Source organism: Mustelus asterias, chromosome 7 (assembly GCF_964213995.1).
Source record: "Mustelus asterias chromosome 7, sMusAst1.hap1.1, whole genome shotgun sequence".
In the NCBI taxonomy this organism is placed as follows: Eukaryota; Metazoa; Chordata; class Chondrichthyes; order Carcharhiniformes; family Triakidae; genus Mustelus; species Mustelus asterias.
The window spans coordinates 5,236,177-5,248,250 of record NC_135807.1 but is presented as its reverse complement, the minus strand read 5'-3'; the positions used below and the strand labels follow the sequence as shown (position 1 = coordinate 5,248,250).

The following is a 12,074-nucleotide window of genomic DNA, read 5'->3' as shown; positions in this document are numbered from 1 at the left end:
ATAGGGCCTGAGTGGGATTGTGGTTGGTGCAGACACGATGGGCCGAATGGCCTCTTTCTGTGTTGTAGGGATTCTATGACGTCAATGCAGTTTCCCCCTTGGAATCATTAATATAACACATTCCGTTTTGCAATCAAAGGAACACAGATAGATAAATGCTAGGTGATGCATTTTGGTAGATCGAACCAAGGCAGGACTTACTCAGTTAATGGTAGGGTGTTGGGGAGAGTTATAGAATAAAGAGATCTAGGGGTACATGTTCATAGCTCCTTGAAAGTGGAGTCACAGGTGGACAGAGTGGTGAAGGCGGCATTCGGCATGTTTGGTTTTATTGGTCAGAACATTGAATACAGGAGTTGGGACGTCTTGTTGAAATTGTACAAGCCATTGGTAAGGCCACACTTGGAATACTGTGTACAGTTCTGGACATCTATTATAGAAAGGATATTATTAAACTAGAAAGAGCGCAGAAAAGATTTACTAGGATGCTACCAGGTCTTGATGGTTTGAGTTATAAAGAAAGGCTGGATAGACTGGGACTTTTTTCTCTGGAGCGTGGGGGGCTGAGGGGTGATCTTATAGAGGTCTATAAAATAATGAGGGGCATAGATCAGCTAGATAGTCAACATCTTTTCCCAAAGGTAGGGGAGTCTAAAACTAGAGGGCATTGGTTGAAGGTGAGAGGGGAGATACACAAAAGGGGCAATTTTTTCACACAGAGGGTGGTGAGTGTCTGGAACGAGCTGCCAGAGGTGGTAGTAGAGGCAGGTACAATTTATCTTTTAAAAAGCGTTTAGACAGTTACATGGGTAAGATGGCTATTGAGGGATATGGGCCAAGTGCAGGCAATTGGGACTAGCTCAGTCGTTAAAAGTAAAGTGTGGCATGGACAAGTTGGGCCAAAGGACCTGCTTCCATGCTGTAAACCTCTGAGACTCTGATTCTGTAACATTAACAAATGCTGACCCACACAGATGTGTTTCCAGTCAACGAGGCAGAGGCCAAAAATCCAACACATGTCTATTAAATTTTCTTTGCTCATGACTCCCTTTGAGCAGATAACCAGTTTGCCCACGAGCAGCTCACATTTTGTGGAGGTCACAGCCTATGTTCATTCCAAGCTGAGCAGCCTGTTAGCCGTAAAGCGCAGCTCATTCCACGTGCGACTGTGCTCTCACCTATCACAGTGGAACATTGCTCAAAATGGACAAATTAACCGGAGAGAGAGAGTCAGGAGCACAGATACGCCATGACACAGCAAGGCAATGAAGCCAGTATAGCATCACAAGCCCCCGAGTTGCCAAGTGAAATCTACTCTTACCTTTGCTAACCTGAGCAGTGCTTCCCTTTCGTCCTCGTCTTTCCTCTGCTTCTCCAGCCGATCCAACTGCTCGAAAAACTTCAACTGTGACCGGGTATCGTTCAACAGGCTGTATCGGTCATCGTCCTGCAGGAGAAGGTTCAACAGCAAGTGAGAGCCAAGGTGGGAAATGCTGCCTTTTTCAAATACAGGCTGCCCACGCGTACTGGGCAATGAGTTCATTTTTAAAAATTTGTTCATGGGGTGTGGGAGTTTCTGGCAAGGCCAGGCACTTACTGACCTCCTCACATTGTCCTCCACACATTTCAGAGTCAAGCACATCGCTGTGGGTCTAGAGTCACATACAGGCAAAACCAGGTAATGACAGCAGATTTCCTTCCCATAAGGACAGTCATAAACCAAATGGATTTCCACAACAATCTACAACTTGTCGTGGTCACCAAGATAAGCTTTTTATTTAGTATATTCTCATGAATGGGATTTAAATTCCTCCGGCTGCCATTTGAAGTCATGCTTCTGGGCAGCATGGTGACACAGTGGTTAGCACTGCTGCCTCACAGCGCCAGGGACCCGGGTTCCATTCCCGACTTGGGTCACTGTCTGTGCGGAGTTTGCACGTTCTCCCCGTGTCTGCATGTGTTTCCTCTGGGTGCTCTGGTTTCCTCCCACAGTAAGAGTTTTAACAACACCAGGTTAAAGTCCAACAGGTTTATTTGGTAGCAAACCACTAAGTTTGCTACCAAATAAACCTGTGGGACTTTAACCTGGTGTTGTTAAAACTCTTACTGTGTTCACCCCAGTCCAACGCCGGCATCTCCACATCATTCCTCCCACAGTCCAAAGATGTGCGGATTAGCCATGCTAAATTGTCCCTTAGTGTCAGGGGACTAGCTAGAGTAAATTTATGGGGTTACTGGGGATAGGGCCTGGATGGGATTGTGGTCGGTACACCCTCGATGGGCCAAATGGCCTCTTCTGCACTGTAGCATTTTATGAATCTATTCTGGATCAGTCCAGGCCTCTGGAAGACCGATGCAATACAAGCACTTAAAAGGCATCTTACAATTAACAGTAAAACAAGCTCCTTAACTTCAGTTTGTTGCGTTCTAATCCAATAATGCTCTTTTTTCATAAAAAAGTGCAAAATTGCTGTTGGATGATGTGGACCAAAATCCACTTGCACTGTCATTTGGACTACAATGTCAATTTAGGATTGCAAATCCTAGATTTACACCACAGCACAGTGGTTAGCACTGCTGCCTCACAGTGCCAGGGACCCATGTTCAATTCCCAGCTTGGGTCATTGTCTATGGAGTCTGCATGTTCTCCCCATGTCTGCGTGGGTTTCCTCCGGGTGCTCCGGTTTCCTCCCACAGTCTGAGGAAGGAGCTTAGGAGCATTGGCCATGCTAAATTCTCCCTCAGTGTACCCGAACAGGTGGAGTGTGGCGACTAGGGGAATTTCACAGTAACTTCATTGCAGTGTTAATGTGAGCCTAAACAAAGAACAAAGAAAATTACAGCACAGGAACAGGCCCTTCGGCCCTCCAAGCCTGCACCGACCATGTTGCCTGACTGAACTAAAACCCCCTACGCTTCCGGGGACCATATCCCTCTATTCCCATCTCATTCATGTACTTGTCAAGACGCCCCTTAAAAGTCACTACCGTATCCGCTTCCACTACCTCCCCCGGCAACGAGTTCCAGGCACCCACCAATCTGTGTAAAAAATCTGCCTCGTACATCTCTTTTAAAACTTGCCCCTCGCACCTTAAACCTATGCCCCCTAGTAATTGACTCTTCCACCCTGGGAAAAAACTTCTGACTATCCACTCTGTCCATGCCTCTCATAATCTTGTAGACTTCTATCAGATCTCCCCTCAACCTCCGTCGCTCCAGTGAGAACAAACCAGGTTTCTCCAACCTCTCCTCATAGCTAATGCCCTCCATACCAGGCAACACCCTGGTAAATCTTTTCTGTACTCTCTCCAAAGCCTCCACATCCTTCTGGTAGTGTGGTGACCAGAATTGAACACCATATTCCAAGTGCAGCCTCACTAAGGTTCTATAAAGCGTCAACATGACTTGCCAATTTTTAAACTCAATACCCCGGCCGATGAAGGCAAGCGTGCCGTATGCCTGCTTGACTACCTTCTCCACCTGCATTGCCACTTACAGTGACCTGAGTATCTATACACCCAGATCCCTCTGCCTATCAATACTCCCAAGGGTTCTGCCATTTACTGTATATTTCCAATCTGAGCCTACTTGTGACTCTAACAAACTTTAAACTCAGATTTCTGCTTCCTGGTTTCATAAATAGGATGTCAGCAACCTCTTAACTTAAGATTCATAGAATCCCTGCAGTGCGGAAGGAGGCCATTCGGCCCTACTCTCCAACAGAGTATCTTACCCAAGCCCCAACCTTATCCCATGGCGAATCCTGCCTAGCCCTTGGACACTAAGGGGCAATTGAGCACGGCCCAATCCACCGAACCTGCACATCTTTGGACTGAGGGAGGAAACCAGAAAACCTGGAGGAAACTCGCAGTTTAGCTCCCCAAGATCGTTCCACCATTCGATGAGACTGTCTGATGTGTATCTCAACTCCAGCCACCCATCTTGACAAAATATCAGGTAGCTCACTTGGCTCGTAAAAAAAGGTTTCAAACTCAAATTTCAAATTGGTATTTGAGCTCGTATCTATTGTTTTAAGACCGTTGCCCTTTTTGTACTGCCCACAAATTGAATTACACCTCATGGTAAGTTTCCACGAGCTGCACATGTTCACAGATCTTTGAGGAGGACATAAGATTGGCTAACTAACAGGAAATAAATGGGTCTTTTTCTCGTTGGCAGAATGTGATGAGTGGTGTGCCGCAGGGATCGGTGCCGGGACCTCAAAATTTTACAAGTTATATCAATGTCTCGGATGGCAGGACTGAAGGTACAGTTGCTAAATTTGCTGATGATACAAAGACAGGTAGGAAAGTATGTTGTGAAGTGGACATGAGGAGGTTACAAAGGGACAGATAGGTTAAGTGAGCGGGCAAAAGTCTGGCAAATGGCGGATAATGTGGGAAAATGTGAAATTGTCCTTTTTGACAGGACTATTAAAAAAGCTTATCTAAGTGGTGATAGATTGCAAAACTCTTGAGGTGCAGAGGAATCTGGGTGTCATAGTGCATGAATCACAACAGTTACAACAAGTAATGAGGAAAACAGACAGAGTGATATTGTTTATTGCCAAGGGAATTGATTACAAAAGTAGGGAGGTTATGCTTCAGGTGTACAGGGCATGGGTGAGACCACATCTGGAGTATTGTGTACAGTATTGGTCTCCTTGTACAAGGAAAATATAAATATGTTTGAAGCAGTTCAGAGAAGGTTTACTAGACTAATATCAGGAATGGGTGGGTTCATAGAATCATACAGTGCAGAAGAGGCCCTTCGGCCCATCGAGTCTGCACCAACACATTAGAAACACCTGAACTCCCACCTAATCCCATCTGTCGGCACTTGGCCCATAGCCCTGAATGTTATGATGTGCCAAGTGCTCATCCAGATACTTTTTAAAGGATGTGAGGCATCCCGCCTCCACCACCCTCCCAGGCAGCGCATTCCAGACCCTCACCACCCTCTGGGTAAACAAGTTTTTCCTCACACCCTCCCTAAACCTCTTGCCCCTCATCTTGAACCTATGTCCCTTTGTAACTGACCCTTCAACTAAGGGAAACAGCTACTCCTTATCTGCTCTATCCATGTCTCTCATAATCTTGTACACCTCAATCAGGTCGCCTGTCTTCTCTGCTCCCATGAAAACAACCCAAGCCTACCCAACCTCTCTTCATAGCTTAAATGCTCCATCCCAGGCAGCATCCTGGTGAGTCTCCTCTGCACCCCCTCCAATGCAATCACATCCTTCCAATGATGTGGCGACCAGAACTGCACACAGTGCTCCAGCTGTGGCCTCACCAAAGTTCTATACAACTCCAACATGACTTCCCTGCTTTTGTAATCTATGCCTCGATTGAAAAAGTCAAGTGTCCCATATGTCTTTTTCACCACCCTACTAACATGCCCTTCTGCTTTCAGAGATCTGTGGACAAACACGCCAAGGTCCCTTTGTTCCTCAGATCTTCCTAGTATCCTACCATTCATTGAGTACTTTCTTGTCAAATTACTCACATCCTTTAAAAAGTATCTGGAAGAGCACTTGACACATCATAATATTCAGGGCTATGGGCCAAGTGCTGGCAGATGGGATTCGGTGGGAAGTCAGCTGTTTCTAATGTGTCGGTGCAGGTTGCCTTATGAGGAAAGCTTGAAGACTCATATCCACTAGAGTTTAGAAGAGTAAGAGGTGATTTGATCAAAATGTTTAAGATCCCGAGGGGTAGTGGTGTGGGTGTGGATGCTTCCTCTTGTGGGCGGATCTGGCACCAAGGATCACTGTTTAAAAATAAGGTGTTGCTTATTTAAGACAGATGAGAAATGTTTTCTCTCTGAGGGTGGAGTGTCTCTGGAACTCTCTTCCTCAAAAGGCAGTGGAAGCAGAGTCTTTGAATATGTTTAAGATAGAGCGCATTAAGATCCTTGATTAACAAAGGGGGCGATTGGTTATTGAGGGTAGGTAGGAATGTGGGAGTTGGGTTACAGCTGGATCATCCATGATCTTATTGAATGGCAGAGCAGACTCGGAGGAGCCAAATGGCCTAGTCCCCCTCATTGTGTGTTTGATCTTGGAATTAAGCTTTTTGTGCCCCCTCCCCTGGTCGAATGAGTATTGATTTCAAAGGTCAATTCTATTTAACTATATGATTTTTTGGGGAAATTGAAACCAATGAGATCATCATTTCCCCTCTGCTATTATTTGGCATACTTGCTTCCCCCATCTCCTCAGTATTGGCCCAGATAGTGCATTCCATTCACGGCAGAGACACCACTACCTACCAAGTTGTGATTCATAGAATGATGCAACTCGGGTAGTGACCATTCAGCCCATTGAGCCCGTGAAAGCTCTCTGAAAGAGGTATTAGCCCCGCTTTCCTTTCCCTTTGTCTGCAGTCCTGCATTGTTTGTCCTCCAAGGACATACCCACTTCTCTCTTGAAAGCTATTAATTGCTTCCTCTACCCTTTCAGGCAGCGCATTCCAGATCATAACTCCAGCTTTTAAAAAAAATTCATCACCCCCTGGCTTTTTTGCCAATTATCTTAAATCTGTATCCTCCGGTTACCAATCCTCCTGCTTCTGATTTTCTGTTGAAATCAAAATTGGTTCCGTGTCTGGTTTTGGGGATTAGAGATTTCCTTTTATCCTTTACATCATAGAAGCCCAGTAAAATATTTTAGTTACTTCCAAAGGCTGTAATTAGAAGTTAAGAACATTTGAGTTTGCCCCAATGGCTGTGGATAAATGGAGCACATGGTGCAATAAGGAGCCACGTGGAACAGACGACTTCTGGGAATGTGGATGATTGACCTGAAGCAGACATTGGGTTTATGCGCCTGGCCCCATGATTCTAAGAAAAGGTGAGGGCCAGAGGGAGGAGGACAGAGGAGATATGGGAGGCTGTGGAAAAATTGCTTCCACTGGCAGGAGGATTAATGCCCGGAGGACACAGATATCAGGCACATGGCAAAAGAATTACCAAAGGCCTGGGGAGACGCTCATCTCCCCTGAACCAAGCGTAAAGGGAGTTCTTTAGGGGGTGGGGAGGAGAAAGGCGTGACCAGGCTATTGAGTTGGAAGTTCTGCCATGATCATAAAGAATGGCAGAGCAGGCTCGAAGGGCCAAATGGCCTTCTCCCACTTCTATTTTCTGTGTTTCTATGAATGACTGGTAATGCACTGTCTCGACAAGAGCAACAGAAGCAGATATTCAGCACCAGGGAGAAGTTGGAAAAAAGACAATAGACATGCTTTTCCCACTCACTATCCAATATTCTCTGTTGCTAGTCAGCCTGTACGATACTGGAAAAAGCCTTGGTTGTGACGGCCAGAGGCATGGGTTCTCGGGCAGTGATGCTCACGTGAGCCCCTGCATGAGCTACTGCCCTATGGAGGCTGTAGGGGGCAAAGTATTTGGGGAAAAAGTGCATGGGAGAATCACGCTGGGAACTTCTACACATCCTTAACTTCAGGAACAAAGCAATCAGTCCAACCAGAGCAGACTGATGTTTATCTTCCACATAGGCAGATAGACTGACCTCTTATTGACCCAGCATGTTCCTGCTGCCTTTTCATTCTTGGCTTTCATCCAAACTCAAATTTTAAACAGTGTCTCCTTCAAACGTTAAATCAGGAACTGAGTTCCCAAACTCAGGGCTCCCCTCACTTTTTAATCCCTGAACATTTAATTTTTTTGTCCAAGTCCCCTTGTTCTCAATTCATCTCCACAAAGTACTGGAAACAGACTTCTTTTCATGTACCTAAACTATCCATCCTTCCAACATTTTAATTAAGTGAGAAAGAAAAACATTGTTTTAGCTGAGCTGAGTCTGCCTTGTCACAGGACTTGCACAGAAGATTTGACATTTACCTGTCACTGGGAGAGAGGACATGGACAGATTCAAGCACCTTCGGCTGCCCACTAAGTTAGGGCTCCCCAAGTTGCACAACAATTATAACCCAGCAGTGTCATTTCGAAATAGGATGGAGAAGTGCTCGGATGCAACTCATCAACGGTGCGCCACACAACCAAGCACTCAATTTACAAAGCTCAATTCAACAAAACGAAGGGGATTGTCATTGACTTCAGGAAGCATACTTCAGGAGGACATGCCCTTGCCTACATCAATGGGGACAAAGTAGAGATGGTCGAGAGTTTCGAGGTTTTAGGTGTCCAGATCACCAACAACCTGCCCTGGTCCCCCCAAGCCGACACTATAGTTAAGAAAGCCCATCAACGCCTCTACTTTCTCAGAAGTCTAAGGAAATTTGGCATGACCGCTACAACTCTCATCTTTTACAGATGCACCACAGAAAGTATTCTTTCTGGTTGTATCACAGCTTGATATGGTTCCTGTTCTGTCCAAGACTGCAAGAAACTACAAAGGGTCATGAACAAAGCCCAATCCATCACACAAACCAGCCTCCCATCCATTGACACTGTCTATTCCACCTTCTTCCTTCAGGAAAAAGATACAAAAGTCTGAAGCCACGTACCAACCGACTCAAGAACAGCTTCTTCCCTGCCGCCATTAAGTTGGTCTTTCTCTACACCCTAGCTATGACTGTGACGCTGCATGCGGTACTCTCTCCTCTCTGAACGGTATGCTTGTCTGTATAGAACATAACATAGAACATAGAACAGTACAGCACAGAACAGGCCCTTCAGCCCACGATGTTGTGCCGAGCTTTATCTGAAACCAAGATCAAGCTATCCCACTCCCTATCATCCTGGTGTGCTCCATGTGCCTATCCAATAACCGCTTAAATGTTCCTAAAGTGTCTGACTCCACTATCACTGCAGGCAGTCCATTCCACACCCCAACCACGCTCTGCGTAAAGAACCTACCTCTGATATCCTTCCTATATCTCCCACCATGAACCCTATAGTTATGCCCCCTTGTAATAGCTCCATCCACCGGAGGAAATAGTCTTTGAACGTTCACTCTATCTATCCCCTTCATCATTTTATAAACCTCTATTAAGTGTCCCCTCAGCCTCCTCCGCTCCAGAGAGAACAGCCCTAGCTCCCTCAACCTTTCCTCATAAGACCTACCCTCCAAACCAGGCAGCATCCTGGTAAATCTCCTCTGCACTCTTTCCAGCGCTTCCACATCCTTCTTATAGTGAGGTGACCAGAACTGCACACAATATTCCAAATGTGGTCTCACCAAGGTCCTGTACAGTTGCAGCATAACCCCACGGCTCTTAAACTCCAACCCCCTGTTAATAAAAGCTAACACACTATAGGCCTTCTTCACAGCTCTATCCACTTGAGTGGCAACCTTTAGAGATCTGTGGATATGGACCCCAAGATCTCTCTGTTCCTCCACAGTCTTCAGAACCCTACCTTTGACCCTGTAATCCACATTTAAATTACTCCTACCAAAATGAATCACCTCACATTTATCAGGGTTAAACTCCATTTGCCAGCCCAACTTTGCATCCTATCGATGTCTCTTTGCAGCCTACAACAGCCCTCCATAGTGCGCAAAAAACAATACTTTTCACTGCATACCAATACGTGACAATAATAAATCAAATCAAATTGCACAGAATATTAAGGCACAGAATAGGCCCAACAAACAAGTCTATCCCCGTGTAGATGTTCCAGGCAAGCCTCCACCCACGCTTCCTCACCTCACCTTGTAAGAATATCCTTTCATTCCTTTCTCGTTCGTGTGTTTATCCAGCTTCCCCTCAAACGTATCTGTGCCATTTTCAGTGCGGAGTTACGGGGATAGCGCGGGGGAGAGGTCCTGGGTAAGATACTCTGTTAAAAGTCAATGCAGTCGCGATGGCCTCTTCTGCACTGTAGGGATTCTATGATTCGCCCTGACCACAGGCAGCAGGTTTCACATCTGCAGCTCACTGGGTGAGAAGTCTTCTCTCGAATTCCTGGTCGGATTTATTAGGGGCTTGACGCAACCATGGCCCTAAGTATTGGGCACTCCCACAAGTGGAAACATCACCTTCACGCCTGCCCTGTCAAGCTCCCTCACAAGTCTGACGACAAATTAGCAAGACTGCCGTACTGTGAGAGCAGCTCAGATTTATTTATTTTTTTCCTGCCAAGTTCAGTTGACACAGCAGCACATCAAATACACATTATCGAGCCCTTGTAGCAGATACGGAAGAATTCATGAGCTGCTTGGAGGCAATTAACCTCCCTTTGGAAATTACTTAATTTTACTAATCTTTCTCTTTATAAATTATTTCAGCAGGATGTTGGCCCTCAAACACATAATTGTCTGTGTGGTTTTGGAGTTACACTTAAAAGCACATTACTCTGGAGTTGGGAATTGTGGCCTGTGGTTGGTGAAATGCAAAATGTTCCTGACTTGAACATCAATTAAAACGTCTGCAAGGAAGCTTAAAGTCACACATAGAGACTGTGTGTTTTTCAAAAGACAGGCTGAATTTTTGAGATATCCGACATAAGGGATCTTGGCCGGAGGAGTTAAATGTGGCCACAGAAAGCAGCATGTCCCTATCAGCGGAATCAGATCATTGTCCACTGATGGCAATTTGAGGCACTCCCACCAAATCAGACAAAAATCACAGTTTAACACCTTAAATTTGGCACTTCTGGTTTCTGGAGCCTTCATGATTTCCACAACCCTGCTGGTACAGTGGCAGCTGTGTCTTCAGCACCTAGGCCCTTGCTTTAGAATTCCCTGCCTCAACCTCTCCAGTTCCCTCTCCTCCTTTAAGGCACTTAAAACCTACCTCGCTCGCCAAGCTTTGAGCCACCTGTCCTAATATTGCCTCAACAGAAACCCCCACAGTATAGAGGGGCCGTTCAGCCCATCATGTCTGCACCGACTCTCCAAAACAACATCCCTCCCAGGCCCTCCCCCTCACCTTACCCCCATAACCCCACGCATTTGCCTTGGCTAATCCACCTAACCTACATATCTTGGGACACTAAGGGGCAATTTAGCAAGGCCAACCCACATAACCTCCACAATGTTGGACATTTTGTCAGAAACTTCCCTATGAAGCACCTTAGAATCCTTACAGTGCAGAAGGAAGGCACTCAGCCCATTGAGTCTGCACCTGTCAACAGCATCTTACCCAGGCCGGTCCCCTTAACCCCATGCATTTACCCGACTAATCTCCCTAACCTACACGTCTTGGGACACTAAGGGTCAATTTAGCATGGCCAATCCACCTAACCCGCACATCTTTAGGACTGTTGGAGGAAACCGGAGCAAACCCACGCAGACACGGAGAGAACGTGCAAACTCCACACAGTCACCCAAGGCCAGAATTGAACCTGGGTCCCTGGTACTGTGAGACAGCAGTGCTAACCACTGTGCCAGCCCCCTGGGTGTGTCATACTACACTAATATAAATTCGAAAGGTTATCCAGGAAATCAGCCCCACTAGGATCCATCAAATAATTGGAATTCTCCAACTGAGCAAGTTCCAGCAGTGAATATATTCAAGGCTGACACAGACATCAATTTTTCATCACCAAGGGAACCAATTGAGGAAAAGAGAGTTGAGGTAGAAGATGGGCCACAGTTGTACTGATTGATGAAGTAGGCATGAGGGTCTACTCCTGTTCTTATTTTTATGTTCTTATCCATTCAAAGAGCAAATAGTAATGACTCATTGGCTCACAAGTTTATTCCACTGAAGATCAAAACCTCAGCAAGAAGAATCCATCTGTGGCTCACGCAGGGAGTTAGACATAGCATTAGATGAAAAGAAGAGGCTTACAATGTTGCAAAAATGTCTGAAGATCGGGAGTGTTTTAGAAACCTGCAAATGGCCACCAAAAGGTTGATAGAAGGGAAAAAATAGAATGAGAGTCAACTAGCCAGAAATATATAAAAGTTCTTCCAAATTGTTCCAAAGTAAATGTTGGTCCCTTCGTATCAGAGACAGAAATTATGGGAAAAGAAGAAATGACAGAGACCTTGAACAAATATTGTGTGTCCGTTTACTCAGTAGAAGATGCAAGTTCCATACCAGAAATAGATGGCAACCAAGGGGCAAAAGAGAGCGAGCAAAGTAAGAAATTAATATCAGCGGAGATGAAGTATTAGAGAGACTTACGGAACTGGAATCGGA

The 12,074-nt window shown here is 45.7% G+C and overlaps 1 protein-coding gene across 2 annotated transcripts in view; it reads right to left on the bottom strand.

Moving 5' to 3' along the window:
* Positions 1 to 12,074, bottom strand: part of LOC144495536 (transcription initiation factor TFIID subunit 4-like) — a 151,254-nt gene that overhangs the window by 51,906 nt on the left and 87,274 nt on the right. For both annotated transcript variants that reach the window (XM_078215606.1, XM_078215608.1), the window contains exon 12: positions 1,322 to 1,447. In XM_078215606.1, coding sequence (XP_078071732.1) covers positions 1,322 to 1,447 — 126 coding nt within the window. The remainder of the gene's footprint in view (positions 1 to 1,321; positions 1,448 to 12,074) is intronic.